Here is a 23,256-nt window from a genome sequence, read left to right on the forward strand (position 1 = left end):
TGACAGACTAATTAAAGATGCTTGTTTTCAACGCTCGTGACCCCAGAGACTCGTGTTTGCCAAACTAACTTTATTCGTGTGACGACCGCGCGCATTCTCTCGGGAAAGCGCACGGGAGATTTCCGCTGGTTCCATCGCCTACGTTTGACAAAATGAGTCGCAAATAGACTGAACCGAATAAAAGAAGGTGTTTCATTATCCACGCTCAGAGGACACGTTTTGCCTTGTGCCATAACGTTAGTTCTATGAGGACGAGCCAGCAATGACAGTGTCTGAATCAAAGTCATGGAGTGTGTAACTGTCTTTCCCAAGCAGACGTTCAGTCAGCTGAAGGTTGTTCGGCAGAGATGGGCTCAGTGACCTCAGCTTTCACCAAGTCGCGCAACACGTTGGTCAAAGTGGGTTCGGAGCCGCAGAAAGAGCCGGACTCGAAGCCGCGGACTGGGGCTGGTGTGGTCGTCAAACAGACTAGCAAAGAACCGCTGGTGCAGAAAACAAACTGCACATCCAGAGCAAACACGAGCAAACAGGTTCCTGCATCTGCCACACGTGAGTTAAAGTTTCTGTCATGTTTCATATTCTTATGTAGGACTTTCTAAGAAGTGGATTAAGGCATATAAAGCTGAAATGGCTGGAGAGTTCAATTGATAATTGTTTTTTTGTTTGTTTTTTTGTTGTTTATACAGTAGGCTCAAAAGTAGCCTAGCATTTGGAGTACAATAGCTAAAGTTCATTAGCCTACATTAAATATCAAAATATCAAATCAAAACAAAATAAATATCAAACCATCTTTCCAAGACATTTTTAGTTGTTGTCCATGTCTGTATTCAGAATACAGTTCAAAATGGCTATAGTGTTCTACTCTATTTAGCATGTTTTTAATTGTTTATATTAAAGTTTATGGCTAGGTGGTGTAACTTAAAATCTTTTAAAGCCTGAAAATCTTGATTTAAAAAAAAAGAGAAAAATTGGTGATGCTATTTAGAATATATTCAGAACACAGATCAAACCAAAATGACGTAAATACATTCAATTTCTATACATCAATACATATTCTTTAAATGCATCAAATTTCAATTTCTGAATCTATATCAATTTTTATATTTTTGTGGGGCTTAACGTCAAAAATAGCAAGGAGCTGGTGTAACTTTTTCGGAGATTGTTGTGTAGGCTACTGTATAGGCTTTTAAAGGTTGAAATTCTTTAAAAAATAGAGGAATAATATATTTTTTAAATATTAATGTTAAAAATTCTTCCTCTGCAAAATAAATAAATAAATAAATAAATAAATAGGTTAAATAAATAAAAGTCACACCCTGTGTCCATATATGCCTACTTCTATACAATACAGTGTGCAAAAATTCAATGTCCAAATTCATAGTGTTCATACTCATAAATAATAGAGGAAAAGTAACCAAATGACCTATTTCTGGCGAGATTGTGAATTGCGCATCTGATGGACACTTTACTATCCCATGAGGCTACGGGAGAGAAGTTGTGAATGGCAGTGAAGTGATGCAATGGGCTCTACGCACGGCGGTATTTCCAGTGAAGGTGTAAGGATGCTCGATAACTTCCGCCGATCGTAGAGTCCAATGCAATACCGAGAATTTATATTGAATTTTATACTTCATGGTTATACTAAAGAAACGTTAGTCACAAAAACAGATAAAACAGACACCCCTCGTTGTGTTTGTGCTTCTTTTTAAAATTATATTAAATAAACATAACTATATATAAAATTACATCTAAACGTATGTACGTTTCGTTTCAAAGACGGGAGGACAGTAAATATTGAAGACTCTGCCATAATCCCGGTTTCCTCCGCTTTAATCTCCACAACCGGAAATGGACGAGCATCCTTGCGTCAAATGCGGAACTTATGCGTGCATATAGCCCATTGACTTTATGCACAGTTGCACTACTTCCTGAACTTTAGCCAGCTCCTTGTTTCCTGTCTGCCATTATTGGCCAAACTTGATTAATTCAGGTGTGTCTGATTATTGTTGCCATGACTACTGAGGTCAGGCACACCTGAATCAATCAATTTGACCAATAATGGCAGACAGGAAACAAGGAGCTGGCTTAAGTTCAGGAAGTAGTGCAGCTGTGCATAAAGCCAATTGATGTAGGGAGTAGTGGTTTGAGTGGAGATTTCATCGGTTTGGAGTTCAGGACATTGTCTTGACCAGGACCACACCCCTAAATGCACTGAAGCAACCGCCATGTGATTGGTTGATTAGATAATTGCATAGATGAGAAATTTAACAGGTGTAATCCTTTAGGTGAGTGTGTTTGTATATGTATATAATAATAATAATAATAATAATAATAATAATAATAATAATAATAACAATTATTGATGGTTATGTTTTGATATTTAATTTTTTTTAATGTCATTCATATATTTGTAAGTGTAGCTGAAGTGTCCACACTTTTCATCTGCCTCTATTGGGTAATTGTGGAATTTCAGCACATGCCTTTATGAGACGGGTGGGAAACAGGTGTCTGCTTATTTTGGGTCAAAACACGGGTGATAGCATCCATTTATCTGCACATTAGAGAGTTCAGGCACTTCTGTGAAACAGATGAGAAAAACGCTCCATGATGGGATGATCAATGATGCGCCGCCACAATTCTTTTGAAGGGTGCAGATCCGTGTTTTTTATGTCTGAACTGTTTGATGTTAGAATAACACTGTGTCCTGATGCTTTATAAAGCACAAGGGCTTTTCAGAGATGGATTTTTACACAAATCTAAAATGGACATAACCATTCAAGGTTTATTTTTATAATTGCTGTCTACTATTGAAAATGCCAAATTGCCTACATTTTTATTTAATAGATTTATTAGAAACACTTTCATGCAAATGTTTGGTGTCTAAAAAGAATTTAATTGATTTTTGATCTAAATAATATATTTGATCAAAAATACAGTAAAACATATTGTGAAATATTAGCTGTTTTGTATTTTAATATATTTTAAAATGTAATTTATTTCTGTGGTGGCACATTTTTATCTGTGTTGAAAACAGGATTATTTGTGGAAATATTTTTGTATAATATTTTTAGTGTGTTTATGTATATAGAATAAAAAGTTCAAAAGTTTAAAGTACAGAATTTATTTAAAATAGAACTCGTATAACATTATAACTGTCACCTAATGCAATTTAATGCATCTTTGCTGAATGAAAGTATTAAGGGGGCATGACATAAGACATCAAATTTGCATTGATCTTTTGACATACAAGGGATCTTTTTTTCACCATTAAACATTCCTGCAAATTTCAGAGCTTAAAACGTCCTCCTTGATATAAACAAAGCACTTATTTAATCAAGCTCCTAAAATGGCATGTTTGGATATTCTGGGATTTGTAACGTCACACGGGCGAATATATTTGCATATACCTGCCTCCAGAACAAGACATTGATTCAGAATGAGCGTTGATTATAATTTTTGTCACATTGTGCAAGAAATTTTATCATCATTATAAGTGAACCTTAAGGAACATATTAAAATAATAATAAAATTAGGGTGACCATATTTTGATTACCAAAAACCAGGACACTCGGCCCGGCAAACAGATACTCAAATGATACTCGAAGTTTACTCAAAGATGCCTTATTAATTTCAATACATTTAAAGTAGACTATGCCTCTTTTTTTAGTATGGATAGGCTTCAGATAGGCTTCTCATAGGTTACTCAACATGTCAGGTTTCAAAAATAAAGATAGAAATAACGTCTCTTCTGTATTAGAAAAATAAATATATAAATAATAAATAACTAAAAGAAAGACCTCCAAATTGAACAAAAATAGCTCTCTTAAACTTACAAAGACGAATCTTTAGTTTTCTTCCTCTTTATCCTGTTTTTCCTCCTCATCCTCCTTGTCCTATATTTTTCTGTAGAAACCAGGACATTTTCATCATAAAAAAAAACAGTCAGGACAGGACTAGAAAACAGGATCATCATAACAATACAGTATATGAAAATAGGTATGATGCGCAACGAAAATAATGTCGTTAAAATCATCAAGTTTTAAAGGATTCAGTTTTCAATATACCACTTCTCTGTCCCCTTTTCACCTGACCTGTAATAGAGGAAACGACCCTTGAGGGTGACTAAAATATTTCCAGTAGCTCTATGTTTCATGGTTACCATAAACTAGTGACAGTAAAGTCTCCTGCTGTTGGTTGTTCAGGGTTTTCTCCCTCTACAGCGTTGCATCTCTAGAGAGCCACAGGTGGGGAGACACCAACCGACACGGTGATCGAATGTTACTGTACGCTTAGATCAAAACAAAACACAATCAGCTCAGTGTTATAGAGTTCAGTTAGATGTGCAGTTTGGTGTAAGGCGTGTTTTAAGGTGTCCAGAGTCCAATTGTTACGATAGCTGCATTATGTAGCCTGTCAAAACTGAGTCCCGTCTGCATGTCTGAGGATGAGACCGGCACCTGCTATGAATAATTAGGGCTTTGTTATTTAAATATAGAGTGATTTGTCTGAACAGATGGAGCAGAAACACACAGATTGTGACTTGGAGAAGTATGGAGACAACTTAAGACAATATTGGAAAGGCCTTGAAGATATTTATATGCTATAATGACAAAGCTGCTTATTTTCTTAACTGAAAAGTAACTTTTTTATTTACAAAATCTGGGTGTGGCAATACACACACACACACACACACACACACACACACACACACACACACACATATATATATATATATATTAAATTAAATAGTTATTAAGCAACAGTTTCTGATGTGTAGCCTAATTATACAAGTTCACTTCAGACAGGTAAACTTTCTCTCAAAATCGTTCAATACTGTTTATGCACGAGTAAGTCAAGCCAGTGACTGAAATATCAACTTCACATCATTTCTTTTAGTAGGATGAAAATAATCTTATTTAAATTCTGAACAAATTATACTGAAAGCGATCAAAGAACAATCTTTCCACACAGCGCGAGTTTATCTGGACAATAGGGCTGGGTATCGATTCACATTTCAATTTCGATTCGATTTCGATTCACAAGCTCTCAGTTGGATTCGATTTCGATTCTCGATTCAATTTTCGATTCTCGATTCCTGATTTGATTCTCGATTCGACTATAATGAAGATGTAATACAAATCCTATATTTATAAAAAAGAACAGTGGACATAAGTTTACTAGTGGTTAAGGAAATTAAGAGCCTTAAACCTGTATATAAAACTCTTTTTATTACACTAAATGCATAGAAAGAATAAACAGGATTTTGATGCAATATGCAAAAAAAGTCAGAACAGTCACACAGCTTGATCAAACAGCATCATGTTATTTTATGTTTAAGATAGATATAGATAAATAAATATATAAATATTTAGACCTTTTTTTACATTGATCTTACCTAAAATGGTAATGTAATTTTTTTGTTTATTTTTGTTTTAAGAGTTTATGTATGGAAGCTTGATTTCAATCTTTGAATTAAATTGAAAAAAGTAGCACAAATAAATACAATAGAATAAAGACACAAATTAAGAGACATTTTGTGGTAGTTTTTTGGGTATGTCAGATATACTACAGAAACTGAATAAAGTCCAATGTAAAATAACACTGGATAGTCTAGTAGTATAGTATAGTCCAGACTGAATTAAATACAAAGGCTATTATTCTGATTGCTTACAATTAATACTATATTCTGTTGTTATGACAACAGAAATTAATGACTGACACAAATGGCTGCGTTCACTTTAAGAACTAGTGCGCAAATCCATTACTGTTATATTAACTTTCTGTCACACGCGTTTAATGCTAATTTAAGACATTACTGACTGTCTTTACGAGGTTACTCACCAAGACCAGAGTTTTGACATAATGTCGCGTGTTTTAACTGTTAAAGTGATATAATCCAGGGATAAAACGTTTGTTTCTGGCGAGCTGTTTGTGAGGCAGATTTAGGCTGTACTGTGCATGCAGTGAAAGACATCTCTGAGTGCGCGAGCACGGGATGGTTTAACATTGCTTGTAAAACTTAAAAAGACGTGAAAATGATAAACGTTAGTTACGATCATAGGTTACGATGTTAAGTGAATATTCCGTCATGTCCCGACTCCTGAAGGCGTGTGTGTATCGACAGCTGCAGCGCTTGCCTAGTGCAGAGAGACGAGAAGATGCAGCACCGCGTCCGCGAGCCCTTTATTTGGAAAAAATCAATTCGTGGCCGTTGAGAATCGATTTTGAATCGAACACATTTTAAAAAACGATTAATCGAAAAATCGATTTTTTTGCCCAGCCCTACTGGACAACTCGTAATGAAATCAATGACGCACAACGAAGCTCTTACTGTATGTACATCATCGTGTCTGCGTTGGTGAAAGCATTAGAGAGAGTGCAGAAACTGCATGGAAATGATAAGATCTTCATCAGACTGTCATCTGTTTGCTCAATGCTCATCACGGCAACATTTTATGTGATGGGAATAGATCTAAATGCTTTAAAATCTTCTCACGATTCGTAAATCTCGTAAAACCCTATAATTGCTGTCGTAAAGGTATTAGAAAAAGTTTCACATGTAATACAGAGCTATTTCATATGCAAGCATGTCAGCCAATCGCAGCAGTGGGCGGTTACACTGAATCCCACAGCCAATCACAGCAGTGGGCGGTTACACTGAATCCCACAGCAGACACGCCCCTTCAAACAGAGCGTTCAAATCAGAGACTAAAATCAGGCTCGGAAAATGCCTTTTATTTCTAAATTATGACTATTTTCTATCTAAAAAACATACTAACATTATAAGGCCAACCTAGAATCTATCTAATTTGTCATTCGTCCATCTGTCTGTCCATGTTAGAAATTAAAATCTTTAAGCAAAACCAGTTAGAGCCTCTCCGCTACAGAACAGTGGAATAACCTTTTATTTTTTTACTGTTTTACTTTTTATTTAGCAAAGAATTTGGCTACACAACACTGAAATAATTGTATTAAAAAGGTTTAAATAACAGAAATGCTGATTAGCCATAAGCTTAATGAGGTGTGCTGCAGAGTTATTGGACAAATAAGAACTGAACTGAGCCGAACGATGACATCAATGTTTTCTATGAAAAAGTTAACTAATTTAATAATTGATCTTTACAACAGAACTGAATCAACACTGAACTGACTTCAGCTGAACAATGACACTATTTTCTTTTAGAGCTGCTTTACAGATGAAATGAACTGTTTGCATCATTTAATCTTTTTCCTGTTTCTGTTTATCACTGTAAAGCTGCTTTGAAGCAATCTTGTAAAAGCCTCATATAACGTCACAAAGTGACTTGACTTAACTACTTTTATAGAATTAAATTTAAAGAGATAGCAATAGCTTATGAAAAAAAAAAACTTTAAGAGCACTTTCTCTTGAAGAGGAAAAAATTGCAACAATCTTTATATTTTGAAATGTGTCGTAAACTCTTTCAGACCATTAACGCAACTGAGCTCTCTTATCTAGAGTTTTCCATCCGCTCCTGTTATTTAGATAATTTTTTTTCTAATTCAAACAATATTATTGTTTCGAGCACATTGTAAACCTTGTGATAAAAAAAGTCAAAGTAGTATAGATTTAATATTTGTTTTCATTAAAAAGCACAGAGAAATATGTTTCTTACAGAAAACTGAAAATGCGGTATATACAAAATAAACTATATTTCCATATACTCCATCAGAGACGTGTGACAATGAACACGAGCTCCAGCTTTTGCCCGTTTTGTTGCATTACATTAACCTCAGGATCTCTTTATTGCAGTGGGAAAAAGCCTTGGTTGGTTGCCTAGTGACCAGCATTCACAATAGAGACATCATATACATGAGCAGCTGACCTCACACACACGAGCACACAAACAGCCACAGTACTTCTGTAATGACTGTCTAAAAGCTCATTAAAGCTCTTTGAGGAAAGACCACATGAGGTTTGCTTGTCTAGAAGAATCTCCGTTTCTAAACAGAGAATATTAGCACACTGAAACATCTTCATATTCCTTCAATAAACCTATGAATAATATCTTATTTTTTGCCTGAGGTTCTCAAATGTGTGACTGATCCAATATAAGTTGCCAAGATAGTCTTGAGTGAGACACTGACTAAACCCTAAAATGCTCGACTGTAAAGTCAAGGAAATATATTCCACCAGCTTTCTAATATTCTATTCTATTCTATTCTATTCTATTCTATTCTATTCTATTCTATTCTATTCTATTCTATTCTATTCTATTCTATTCTCTTTTCTGTATTCTATTCTATTGTATTCTGTTCTATTCTATTCTGTATTCTATTCTATTTTATTCTATTCTATTCTGTGTATACATTACCATTCAAAATGTTAACTTTTGATAGAAAGTCTCTTATGCTCACCAAGGCTGCATTTATTTAATCAAAAATATTATTAAATAAAAAATACAATTTAAAATAAACTGTTTTAAAATGTTAAAGTAATTTTATTCATGTGATCAAAGCTGAATTTTCAGCATCATTACTCCAGTTTTCAGTTTCACAAGACTGAAACATGACTGCACAAGAAACATTTATGATTATTATTACCAATGTTGAAAACAGTTGTGTTACTTCATATTTTTGTGGAAAATGCAATACTTTTCATGATTCTTGGATGAACAGATCTGTATATAAATTAATTGTACAATATCAATTTATTATATAATATTGTATTATATAATTACTGGTAAATTTAATTAAATATTTAAAAAAAAAAACCATCACCATCACTTTTTTTAAATGAAACAATTTCAGTTTTTATTTGCCATTTAAAAAAAAAAAATTTATTATTTAATTAAAGTCCATATAAATGTATTGCAAAATAGGCAAGGCAAGGCAAGTTTATTTATATAGCACATTTCATACACCGTGGCAATTCAAAGTGCTTTAAATGGAAGAAATAAAAATAATCAAAAGAAGTCAGAATAATTAAAACAGTTTAGAATAAAAAAAAATCATAATAATAAAAATAAAATACAGTGTCGAACATAAAATGTATAGTACAGTCGGACGAACTGTAACGAAATACTGTAAGTATTTTTATATACCAAATATAATTCCTACCATTTAAGATGTAAATGGTAACAGGTAACCAAGACCAGCAGGTTTGATTTAATTCTTTAATTTTTTTTTTTTTTTTTTACATTATTTAATTATTCTGTGACTTGGAGCTAGTGAAGGAGCTTTCTGCTTGTCTTCTGCTCTCTAATCATTCAGTCAGACGTGAGACAGTAACGTATTAAACCGTCACTGAATCCTCGGGGGTTTGAGGCCACCCATCCCACTGTGATTACAGAGACAAAAAGATCAAAGCTCTAAAACTCCAGCTATTATTTCCACACAATAGCTTCATCTCCACCTGTCTGTTCGTCTCAATAGTTTTATATCTCTAAAAAAGAACCAAATGATTCATGCTTCACCGAAATACATATACGGCCTTGGCCCTGCTAGAGTGTGTTCAACAAATCTCCAGCAATAGGTTTGATTCCGTTAAAACGATAAAATCGCAAGGAAAAGCAAGCTGCGTTTTTTTCCCCTTCAAATGTGCATCGCAGAACATCGAACAACAGACACAGAGTCGTAGTGCGGATGAGAGGGGCAGAGTGTGTTATGATATGCATTGGTACACTAAGTGCTCTGAGAGGAGACTCGCATTCAGCCAGAGAGAGAATAATGAGAGCGACAGAGGACGACAATGATCGAAATAAAAGAGAAAATACTGTCTCCCCTATGAGAGTACTGTGAGAGCAGGTCAGGATAGAGAGATCTGAGGGACAAAAGAACCAAACGACTCACAAACAAGTCAATTTTGGGATTTACTCAACAAGAGAGAACTCGCAAAATACAGAAAACATGTCAGAAGCGGACTCCCGGAAAAAGGGCTTCACCAAAGGCAGAAGTGCCACTTTCAGCATCGACGGATTCAGCTTCACCATTGGTAAGAAACTGTGCAATAAAATCAGGAATAAGGATTTGATGGAAATTTGGTTAAGGACAATCCCTTCTTTACTTTCTGAAATCCATCACGACTGCAGTCTCAGCAGATGTACAGTATACGCTCATTTGTTCTGGTGCTCCAGGAATCGCTCTTGATTAGACGTTACAGTGTGTGTCTGATTTCTGAAAAGACCCATTCAGGTGAGCACAACTCCATAGCAACCAGAGTAAAAATGCACCTGACACACACACACACACACACAATACACAATCACCAATCTTTCATGGCATATGACATTTAGTGAGCTCTCATTTAATCCAGTGTGTGTCTTCTGCAGTTCCGTAGGAGAAATATAAATACAAAATTGTTGATTTACAGCAAGAGTGAGTGAGAAAAGAAAAGCATCCCCATGTAACTTGTAATTTGAACATGGAATAATTTGATGATAAATATGTGAGTTCATATCAAGATCTTTGCCTTTCTGTGCAACTTGGGATCTAAATTATATAAATCCCAAAGTTGACTTGTTTGTGGGTCGTTTGGTTATTTTGTCTCTATCTCACAGTTTGAGATATACAGTATAGCGTATTATATGCTTAATTTGCATACTTTAATCTAAATATGTAGATTTATATCATTTATTTTATATTTTCAGTGTTGGTAGTTTTGCCATTTTTATTTATTTTTTATATTTCTATTTGGCCAATTTGTTTTTTTTATTTTAGTTTTAGTAATTTTAGTGCTTCAATTTTTTTTTCAGTTTGTTGCCAAGACAAAATTTGTTGGCAGTTTTTCAATTTTAAATTTTATATTTATATTAAATATTTTATTTTTATTATTTTTATAAACATATTTTATAAAATATTTATATTTTTCTATTTATTTAAAATATATTTTTATATTTATAAATATACATTTTTATTTATATTTTTAAATATAAATATTTATATATTTTATAAATATTTATATTTATATATTTTTTACAAATAATATAAATATATTATTTTTTATTTATATTATATTTATATATTTTTATATTCTAAAATTTATATAAATTTTTATAGTTATATTATATTTAATTTATATTTTATATTTTATTTTTTTCAGCTTTAATTCAATACATCTGACTCTTCATTACATTGCTGCGATCTTCAGTTTCAGTGAAAATCAGTCTCAATTTGTTCTCCATTTAATCTCATTGCTGTCTGAGAAACAACTGAGATATTAAAGAGCAATCTAACAGATATTAGTATATAAGGAAAATGGGGGTCCATCATCTCTATTATAGGCTGCATCCGAAAGCTTAAATGCAGCCTTCAGAGGATGCAAAGGAAGGCATCAGGGCACGTCCGAATCTGAAGTTAGCTTCACTTCCTGTCTCCTATGTTTGAAGGCAGCATAGATGTATCCTTCACTGCCTCTGATATCCTACAATCCTGTGCTTTACATGTGAAGGTTGAGCTAAAAGATGGCTTCTGAAAGTTGTGGTTGGTGGTCAGTTAGTGTGAAAATGTACGTTTTGTACCAGTTTTCCACTTGTAGAGAGAAATTCCTGCTTAGTTTTCACCAAAGCTCGCTCTATTTTACTAGTTCATTAAACTGTTACTCTGGCTCAGAAGTCTGCCTGAAATCAGCTTTCTGAGGCTCCTTGAGGCCTGATTGCAACAAATTAGCTGAATAAGGTTTCAAACGCAGCCATAGAGTGCAACAGTCGGGTTTTGGAAGTAAAAACTACTTTCATTTTCTCCACAGGGAAATTTATTTTTAACAATAACTTCTAAAAGACTTCAAAGAGAGACCTACGTTGAGCGGCAAGGTTGTTAATCCATGGTATTTGCTTTTGCTGAAGCCGTCAGCCCACATTATTTCAGCTTTTTTCATGTTTTACAGTGGAATACCTGGGGAAAACTACATTACCCATGATGCTGCACAGAAAACTTGAGTTGAAGAAAGCAACATGCACCAAAATAGCACTTTAGCTCCGCCCACTCCCATGAAGCACCGCAAATGACGTAATCGAGTCGATCTCTATACGCTCTCAAAATTTGAATTTGTATGTACAGTATACATATTTTGCAATAAAATTAAAATAAATTGTTTTTATATAGGCTATACAATCAACATTTGTAAATTAGAAGTACGCTTTAATTATTTTTCCCATTCTAGGAGAAACCTATGAAGCTTTGTGAATGAAATAATCGAAAAAAAGAATGGAGAAATTTAAAACTATTCATTTAAAGTTGTTTATTGTATCTAATGAAACTCAATATTTTATTGCAAAATATGCATTTATATACAAATATTTAAATGTTTTAAGAGCATGGGGAGACGACTCGATTACGTAATTTGCAGTGCTTTATGGGAATGGGTGGAGCTAAAGATCAGATTTGCCGCTCTTTGCTCGCTGCAACTCTCTGATTGGTGGAATTTTCTGTACAGCGTCATGGTTTAATAGATGGCTTCAACAAAAGCATGTTAACAATCTCGGCGCTCACAACAGGTCCGTCTATAAAGGTTTATCAGTTATTGGAAAAAGTCACATCTAAGAGATGATCCCAGCTTAGGACCCCAGTAGTATGCCTGATCTAAAACTGTTCTCGCGATTCTTAATGTAATCAATCAAACTTTAATTCTAAAAATTCTAAAACTTTAATTTAATTCATGTAACAATCTTTTATTTTTATCTTGATTATTTATAGTTAAAGTGAAAGAAGTAGCATTTTTAGGTATGTCTTGTAAGTAATAAGGGTTAATATATATTTTTTTAAATTATAAATATACCATATAATTAATTCTTAAACAGAATTATGGTTCGAAGAACATCGAATATGGTGAAAAAATGTTATCTCTAATAATTTTGGATAGCTGTTATACCACGGTCTAACTAAAGAACATTTAAGAACGAGAAATGCTTAATTTCACAATCTATAGCTTTGGCTATATATATAAAAAAAAATAAGTTCAAAGATATTAATGTTCATTAAAGGCCTACCGTAGTTCGAACGACTTGCATAATAAAGTGATATCCGATTTGTAACCAGGCACTATAAAAATATTAATGTTATATATATATTAGCCGAAATATTTATATTAGGGCTGTGCAAAAGATAATTGCGATTAATCGCATCCAAAATAAAAGTCTGTGTTTACATAATATATTTGTGTGTGCTGTATATCATTATTTTGTATATATAAATACCTATGCATGCATGTATATATTTAAGAATTATTTGCGCTTAAATTCTGTATATATTTATAAATACATAATCTATATTATATAAATATTTTATATATGAATAACACTTTTTCTTAAATATATACATGCATGTGTGTGTATTTATATATATACAAAATAATTATATACAGCACACACAAATATATTATGTAAACACAGACTTTTATTTTGGATGCGATTAATCGCAATTAATTTTTGCACAGCCCTAATTTATATATAATATATATTAGCCTAAATTAATATTAGCCTAAATTAATATTATGTCCATGGGGTTCAAGTCTTGGTCCTGATCATCTTGTCGGGTCTATTTTGAGATGAAAAATGTCTGACTGTACATTTTTCCATACTCGGACTCACCGTCCTGTTTATCAGCCTTTGATTCGGAGAAACACACACCCACATGGGAGGTCAGCGGTTACAGGGTGGTGTTATGATGGAAACAGGTGTGAGATGTTTTTTTTTTTTTTGTCTCTGTCTTGATGCATTTAAACAGGACATTTAAAAAAAGCTCCTTACTTGCAAAACTGTTTATTTAAGTAGCGCACTTTTAATACTGGAGATAAACTAGCCAACGAGTCAAGCATCACACAAGAATGCAGGAAATATCCACATTTCATCGCATTTCCAAACATTTGCTTGTCGTCATGGTTACACAGCCCTGAAATCAATTGCTCAGTGTGTTTTAAGCTCATTTTTGTGACATGTTGTCAATCAGGTCCAGTGGAGCGTGATGACGAACCGTTAATGATGATTGGCTAAAGCAACACGACCACTTCCTCTCCTCCCTCAGTCACTCTGTGGGCTTTTAATGGTTTGCCTCCTGGGGAAACATAGCGTGTGTGTGTGTTTTTGGTCTATTTAGGTCTCGATACAGAATGTCATGACACTTAATGGGAGTTGTACGATGTTGTGGTGTAAATGGTGTTGTACTAATGCATGTGCTGATTTTTCTCAGCTCGAGTAATGCATACTCAAAATCCAATCTTATTGACCGGTGCATCAGCCAGGCTGCTGTTTTCCTGACTGTAGGCAATGCAATTTACATGAATGCACATAAGCAACTCTTAAAAACACATGTAGAATCTCTTGAACTTTGAACTTACCTGTGACCTGACTAGGTTTGCACTGAACTGTGTAATAAAATAATGCAAATGCATGCATTACTGGTTGCTTATACTTTAAGTAAGACAAGTTTGTGTTATTTTAGTATAATCTATATATTATAATAGTAATTATTAATACTTTTAGTTAGTTTTAGTCAACTGGAGATTCACCCGCTGTAAAATGTGGCTACAGAAAAAAGAGACTGCAACCGGCGTCAATGCAATGCGAAAACAAGTAGAGATGCACCGATTACTGTTTTCTAGGCTGATTCCGATTTTCATTGAGATTGACCTGCCAATACCGATTTTATTTTTTAACCACATTTTTCTTTTCAATAACACAAATATATATATATATATATATATATATATATATACAGTACTGTGCAGAAGTCTTAGGTATCTAACTAGTATTTTCGCCTCAAAGAAATGGTTTTAAGCCAGTTATTTATATATTTTGTTGTAGTGTCTCAGTAGGAAACAGTTTACATTTCCAGACATTAATTGTGCCATTAATTGTAATAATCCAGTGAAATTTTTGGATTCTGACAAAGCCAACGCTCCACACGGAGGTCGGATCTCACCATCATCGAGTGCATCTGAAATTATATGAAGAAACAGAAAAAACAGAGACTAAGACCAGAAGAACTGCGGCAACGTCTCGAAGGTATTGCCTGCCTGCCTGCAAAGCTACAGTACTGTGAAAAAGCACTTGTGTAAAAATGCTGTAAATGAGAATGTTTTCAAAAATAATGTCATAATCACAAATAGATTTTATTTATCAATTCACTTTTATTAGTTAACTATTATTAACAGTTAACTAAATCAAATCAATAGGTGTTTAGTACACTTTACGTTTAAATCAGCTTTTGTCCAGGTATTGCACATAGTTTTTAGTTTTGCAGGTTTTTTCAAGCGTCTTTGGAAACATTGCCGCAGTTCTTCTGGGCTTAGTCTCTGTTTTTTTCTGTTTTTTCATATAATTTCAGATGCACTCGATGATGGTGAGATCCGACCTCCGTGTGGAGCGTTGGCTTTGTCAGAATCCAAAAATTTCACTGGATTATTACAATTAATGGCACAATTAATGTCTGGAAATGTAAACTGTTATTTACTGAGACACAACAAAATATATAAATAACTGGCTTAAAACTATTTCTTTGAGGCGAAAATACTAGTGTGCCTAAGACTTCTGCACAGTACTGTATATATATATATATATATATACGTATATAAAACACCATATACTTTTACTCAAATTGAATAATAAAAACAAGCGTAAGTGGGTCCTTTTCTTTTCTGACATAGCCTACTCCAGTTCTTGTTAAAGGGATACTCCACTTTTTTTGGAAATAGGCTCATTTTACAACTCACTTTACAAAACATTATAATCGTGTGCTTGGGTAATAGATTTACATGGTGAGACTTTTATTTTGGGAATCAGGCTGTCAAAAATGGTAAAGAAATTTGGATTTAGATTTATCGGCCAATAGACCTTATTCAGAGCAGCGCCATGACAGGTATGAAAGTGAGGCTGTGAGTGGTAGACTTACCGTGTTTCCAATAGATCCGCTGTAAAAAGCTGAACAAAGCTCCTAGATTACTTACAATTTTTTTGGCAACTGAAATTTCTTGGAAAGATATTTTTCCAGTGGTTCATGAGCAGAACAATCCGAAAACACATTAAATAACAGTACAGCCCATTGAAGAGATGCATGTCTATCCCTCACAGCCTCGCTTTCATTCTCATTAAAAATCAAAGTTGGCGCTGCCGTGAATAAGACGTGTATATCGGTTATCAGCTTTCAAATACAAAGTATTGGTATTGGCCAAATTTTCATATTGGTGCATCCCTATGCAGAGTTCAGCCTATGTACAGTATGATGTAAATGTAATGTACCATAAACAATCTTGAATGATTGAATTAGATTTTTTGCCTTGTGGGTGATTAAACACCTGAAAAGTCCCTTAGGACTGATATGAGTAACATCTAGAGTTGAAAATATGAGAGAAAGGCTTTTTCGACTTTTTCTCTGGACTCTGTTTAACCTCCTTGAACACCCTATAACAAATGCAAACACCACAACAAACTACTATCGTGGTGCTGTGCCGTCGGGATATTTCTTTTGTCAAAATAAATGAAAAAATAATCAATAGAAATGTGCTTCTCTGATTGTGCTTCAAGCAGGACAAAATAATTTTTGGGGGAATGTGCTGATTTTCTCTATCTTTTTTGTTCTTGTGCAATTTGTTTTTATTGCAAGTGACTCACAGTACACCAACACCACCTTTCCAGTTCCCAACTGACCAAGACCCATTTGAAAATATAATGAAAGGCTCATATGACAGCGGCTGCAGTCGCATTAAAGCAGCTTTTCCAGCTGCTCGGTTCATTATATTCACATTATGCAAAAAGACGCATTAAAATAGGAGCAAAAAAAAGAAGCTTTTTAATGATGTACTTTATTTAGCCTCTGAAAAAGCTTTTGGAATAAGTTTTTAATGTTTTTAGAGATGCACACACACTTTATTCATGTGTTTCTGTTTTTCTCTATAGTGGCTAATGAGGATGGTGAGACCAACAGCCGGCCACTGGCGAGATTTGCACGTAAGTCTGTGTTTTAAGAAAGCAACCATTTTTTTTTGTACAAATTCTACGTCTTGTTTCATATTCAAAAGAAATGGGCTGAAATGAAGTACAAGGAACTAATTTGCGAATATATTTTTTCATATAAGCAGATGCTTTTATCCTACAATGTGGCTCTAGAAATTCTGCGGAAACGCTACCACTCACCGCACGTCTTTACGACAGGATTTTCACAGTCATGGAAAACTTGTACAAATGACTAAAAAAAAAGTCATGATCAAATCTTGTAGGTTCATTAGTCTAAAAGCGAGGATATTTTGTTACCACAGATTGAGTCTTGGGATCTCTCTAGACTGTGGACCATGGGACCCACATTTTCCCATGGTCATTAAGGAGCGACCTAATTTTGACCAAATTCCTAAAAAAAGAAGACAACGATAATATATATGAAGAGTTCAGATGCAAAAGCCTCTAAATGCCATTTGAAATTTTCTTCTTTAATGATGATTTGTATCAAACTTGTATATTTAAGTTCAGTAATTTCACTTAAATGGCAATGATAATTACCTATTAATTGTTATTTAAGTGAAATTACTGAATACTTAAATATACAAGTTTAATAAAAAACATCATTAAAGAAGAAAATTTCAAATGGCATTTAGAGGCTTTTGCATCTGAACTCTTCATATATACACTGTATCTCTCATAAATTTGCTTTTAAAAACCAAGCAAATTTATTTCACAAAAATGTTGACACATAAATTACACATAAATCACATACACATAAATTGTAAATGAAATATCACTAACACTGGTGAACAGAGGTGGACAGAGTACACAGCATTATTACCCGATTAAAAGTACAGATACCCCTTGCTAATTTTTACTCAAGTGCAAGTAAAAGTAATAACACTTTGCATGGGCATGTCACTAGGTGGCAGCATCCATCAATAGATGAGTTTAATGGGCTTTATGCTTGATCCAAACAGAGCTTTTCAGAGGTGGCACACAGATTGCATCTGAATAGACATTATGAACACATGATCTCATGATGGTAACGATGTGCACAGCATTGGTGAGAGCAAATCAATATGATATACCATGAAATGAATCAACAACAAGGCCATTAAAATCTCCAGAGGAGGCTTTAAAATAAAAACATTTTCAATTTTTGTGTTTTGGTCTTCTGTTGCCATTGGTGTTATTTTAAATCAGAATACTACAAAATAAATAAATAAATAAATAAACAAATAAATCTAAAGACAAAGGTTTCATTTTCATTTCAGTGTTTAGATTTTTTTTTTAAATCTTTAAAAAAATTTAATTATTTGTATGAAATCAATATGATATACCATGAATCAACAACAAGGCCATTAAAATCTCTAGAGGAGGCTTTAAAATAAAAACATTTTCAATTTTCGTGTTTTGGTCTTCTGTTGCCATTGCTGTTATTTTGAATCAGAATACTACAAAATAAATAAATAAACAAATAAATCTAAAGACATAGTAAAGGTTTCATTTCAGTGTTTATATTTTTTAAAATCTTTTTAAAAAATAATTATTTATATAAAATCAATATGATATACCATGAATCAACAACAAGGCCATTAAAATCAGAGGAGGCTTTAAAATAAAAACATTTTCAATTTTCGTGTTTTGGTCTTCTGTTGCGTTTGCTGTTATTTTGAATCAGAATACTACAAAAATAAATAAATAAATAAATCTAAAGACATAGTAAAGGTTTCATTTTCATTTCAGTGTTTAGATTTTTTTAAATCTTAAAAAAAAAATCGAATTATTTATATAATTATATAAAATATTTATTTATATAGATAAAAGCTAGCAATGTCAGATTAATGTGATGGGCAATATTAGACAATATCTAATATATGTTGATGACTAAGTTATATTTAGCAAATATAAACAACAAGGAATGAAAGTAATTAGATCATACAGACACAAACCACTCAGCAGCAAGGCAGACAGGAGCAATCGATCTGAGTGTGTTCGACTGTCAATATCAGTGAAGCACGGCAGATCATATATTTGTCATATTGTGGCAGGCAAAGACATAATGTGTTGCTTTTAGAAAACAGGAAAAATGGGAGCTGTTTCAATGTTTATTAAATTTTTTACTCCGATTCATCTTGTTTCCAGGCTCAAAGTCTCAGAGTGCACTATGGAGCACACTCACCGCTGGGACAGGGAAGAAGGAAAAGGGAAAAGTTGAGAGGGACATTCCAGACGATCCACGCAGAATAGAAGAGATCCTGGCGGATGAGCTTCCCGCTACAGACGTCCCAGAAGCAACAGAAAAAACTGCTGTCAGGTTCATCTCTCTCCTTTTATTGTGGTCAACCCACCGTTGCTTTACAGGTCATGCAATCATGTCCAATGACAGGACAGACCGTTTTTGGAACAGCAAATGTTTCTCGATTATCAACTTAAGTCTCAGAAGTTTCTCCCAAAATGAATTAGGATAGCAGGTGCATTTGTCATTCACTGTAAAAAAATTTGGAGTAGGATTTACTTGAAAAAACCTTGCTAAACGATCTCACTCAGAAAATGCTAGTAAATTTACAAAGATTTGCCAAGTAAAAACCTAAACATGTTTATCAGTAGCTTTAATTAGAAATCTTTAAGTTAAATTGACTTGGAATATGGAATTAAGTAAATGTTTACAAAAAATAAGTAATTTTAACTCGGCTTGTTTTTACATTAATTGATTAATATTGATTTCCTTTGCCTTTGTATTACATTTCACTAAAAAACAATAATATTGAATTATTAGTCATCATTTATAGTATGTGCTTTACTGAGGTCAACTAAGTAATTTATATATACATCATGTCAGACATTAAGCCTCATGTGAATGCAAACAACTCAATACTTAGACAATACACAATGGCGGTAACATTTGATGGGTCGTTTTTGTGTTTGAATGTGTCATTTTGAGCAAAAAATTTACTCGAAATGTCACAAAATGGCAATTTACTAATACTGACAACAAAAATCAATGATCAAACAGTGTAAATACAGCTGGAAACCAGTGAAAAATGAGCCTCATTGATTATTCAAGGTCCAGTGCATGATGGGAACCCCAGTATCAGAAAAGTTGAGTAATTTTTACTTAATTTTATTGAGTTGATATTTACACTTTCATTTCTACTCGCTTGAATTAAGTACTGATAAGGAATTTACTTAGTTTTTTAAAGGGTTAGTTCACCCAAAAATGAAAATTGTGTCAGTATTTACTCACCCTCATGTTGTTCCAACCCCGTAAGACCTGTAAGTTCATCTTCGGAACACAAATTAAGATATTTAAGATATTAAGATCGCTCCTGCATACAGTCCATAGGCTTCTTGAGGTACTGGCTCTTGCTGTCCCCGAAAAGTCATTAAAGACATCGTTAAAATAGTCCAAGTGACTACAGGGGCTCAATCTTAAGTTTATCAAACGACGAGAACACTTTTGTGCGCAAAAAAACAACAAAAATAACGACTTTATTTCAACTATTCACTTCCTTCTCCATGAGCCTGTAGTCAGTTAACGTAGTGTGATTGCGTAGAGCTACGTCACACGTAGGCTCACTATTGGCCGACGCTGGTCATGTGTGTGTGATGCGTGTGACGTACAATAACAGAAGCTTACGCTATTAAACTAGTAACCTGACTCGCGCAGAGGGAGAAATAAACGAATAGTTGAAATAAAGTCGTTATTTTTGTTGTTTTTTTGCGCACAAAAGTGTTCTCGTCGTTTGATAAACTTAAGATTGAGCCCCTGTAGTCACTTGGACTATTTTAACGATGTCTTTAATGACTTTTCGAGGACAGCAAGAGCCAGTACCTCAAGAAGCCTATGGACTAGTATGCAGGAGCGATCTTAATATCTTAAATATCTTAATTTGTGTTCCGAAGATGAACGAAGGTCTTACGGGGTTGGAACAACATGAGGGTGAGTAAATACTGACAGAATTTTCATTTTTGGGTGAACTAACCCTTTAAATTCTTGCCTGAACTAACTTTTTCAAGTAAATTACATTGGGTTTTTTCACTAGTATTTACTTCACCAAAAAATCATTTTTTAGTTTATATTGAGATCCCTGACTTTTGATTGCATACTTTGGTATCCTGGCCAATTTGAGTGCCGTTTGAGACTTTTTGAGATCCCTTTCTCAGAAATTAAAAGCTCTACAGTAATAAACAGGTTCAATTCAGGTATAAGCAGCCCAGAAGACAGAAGACGGTGTCCTTATTCAAATCAATTCAGTTCAATGTTGATTAAATTCTGTCCAATAATACTGAACACTAAGTGTCTCCAACTAAGCAAGCCAAAGGTGACAGTGGCAACAAAGAATTTGCCTTTGCTGGTACATCTAGATTACAGGCTCACTAGGAGAAGTGGGAATTGTCTACTTTTAAGCCTTTTAATAGGACATCTAAAGATTTAGCCTTTAAATATTTGGAAGTCATAGTAGATTGGAAGAACACGGCTGTCATGCAGAATCAAAGTTGTGTCAAAGCATTAGTTGACTCGATTGAGAACACTTGAGACTTGAACACTGATAATATCATGACGCTTGAGCACCGCTGAGCATGTCATGAGTGGATCAAGCAGAGCTGAAATTCCCTGAACATTTTTATGGCTGATATCAAGAAATCTTTTTGGCTATTTGCAAACTGCAGCACCAAGAAACTGGCTGCAGTCCACTTAAGAAGGTCTGAGATACATTCAAGTGGACTCCAGAGCGGTTTATAGATCATAAATGGTATTAAATTATCCACTTTTATTTTTGGTCGAGTCACACTACTCGAGTACCTGTATTTAAATAGGGAAAACGTGGAGGTGTTTGGCCGCTTCTCTGCTTGGCCCATGTTGAATGAACTGGGCTAGTTAAGTGCTATCAAAGTGTCTCGCGCGTCAGAGAGACGAGAGAGGTATTCATCAACTCATCTTAGTTAAGGGAATAACATGTACACAGGGTTTAATATGAAAAAACGGTGGAGTATCCCTTTAAGACTCAGCACACTAATGAGCAATTTGATTTGTTTTGGGATAATTAATGAAGGCAGGTGTTGCATGTCACTTAAAGCTCTGTTTGTAGTGCACCACTAGAGAAGGAAGACGTCTTTGAGTGTGAAAGAAATGTGTGTTTTTGAGATTTGGCTATGATTATTGCTTCTTGTTGGGAAGGGGGCATGTCTGACACGTCATGTGACGAATCACAATTTATTTTTATATTTGTATGGAACATTTGGAGAGGATCAATCTGGAAACAACAAAGACACTATTAGCATGAAATGAGAGAATGTGGCTCTGAAAATAATACAAATTTTATCCTTTAAACATGCAAAAATGCATGCATGCCATAAGTGCAAAAAAGCATAATGCGGCTCCATAAAGTCTTAATAATACAATATGTCTGCTGACAAAACACTTTAAATTAAATGTCATATCATACGAAATTGCCCTCATTGATTTTAACATGCATTAGATAACTTTTCTAATGACGCTGCTTTATTTACTCATCAGTGTGAGTGGCATTTGATTATTTTCATGAAGTATTATGACGCACTCCAACAGAGAGTTGCCGCCCATAAAATAATTGTTATTAATGGCGTGTTTGTTCCCGAGCCATGCAGTTATGATCATTAGTGGCATTGTTAGCATAACCTGTTGCATTCGGTATCAGGGGTTAAATTGATAAAATGACTAATGCTCTGACTCGTTATCAATCACCTGTCGATATTACAATACCCTGAAATGGAAGAAAAGAACCGCACACATCGATAAAACAGACCCGGCGTTAGTTAAATGTAATTTATTGCGTAATAAGTAAAGCTGTCAATTTAACATGCTAAATTGGTACAATTAAGTATATTTGATGCAGTGAGATCCAGGCAGGCAAGCAATGGTTATGTCAAAAATCTAATTTGAATAAGGAATAACAAATTGATTAAGTCAAAATGTAAAATCATAAAGGCATCAAATCGATTAAGTAAAGGTTTAAACAAAAACAAGATCTATCTTATTCAATAGTTTAGTCCAATGTGTGAAGATTGTGAAGATGCTCTGTCTGTATAAAGAAAGAAGGACTCAAAAGAAGTAAGAATAAAAAGAGAAGTAGGTGAAGTGAAGAGCAAAATAAGTGCAGGGAACTTATGTCCCTAAGCTTATGTTTCGGTGTAATAAGAATAAGAAAAGTTTAAACAGATTTATCCATTACCATTATATAGTTGGTGTAACGGCTATAGGTCAACATGATCGGTCAGATGTCAAAGATGAAAAAAAAATAAAAATATGAAGTGTGGTTTGGACACCTTTAGAACAAAGACAGCGAATCATTTTAAAATTTCATATCTCATCATAAAAAACACT

The 23,256-nt window shown here is 33.9% G+C and overlaps 1 protein-coding gene across 3 annotated transcripts in view; it reads left to right on the forward strand.

Annotated features, from left to right (window-relative positions):
• pde1cb (phosphodiesterase 1C, calmodulin-dependent b) overlaps positions 1-23,256 on the forward strand; it is a 99,093-nt gene that overhangs the window by 1,530 nt on the left and 74,307 nt on the right. For 2 of the 3 annotated variants that reach the window (XM_089131500.1, XM_089131501.1), the window contains exons 2-4: positions 316-549; positions 16,848-16,898; positions 19,035-19,206. In XM_089131500.1, the coding sequence (XP_088987626.1) occupies positions 316-549; positions 16,848-16,898; positions 19,035-19,206 (457 nt within the window). Of the gene's footprint in view, positions 1-315; positions 550-9,615; positions 9,953-16,847; positions 16,899-19,034; positions 19,207-23,256 lie in introns of those variants that run through there. The other variant, XM_089131502.1, reaches the window with a different exon arrangement.

Source organism: Pimephales promelas, chromosome 5, assembly GCF_988280905.1.
Source record: "Pimephales promelas chromosome 5, fPimPro1.hap1.1, whole genome shotgun sequence".
NCBI classification, from domain to species: Eukaryota; Metazoa; Chordata; class Actinopteri; order Cypriniformes; family Leuciscidae; genus Pimephales; species Pimephales promelas.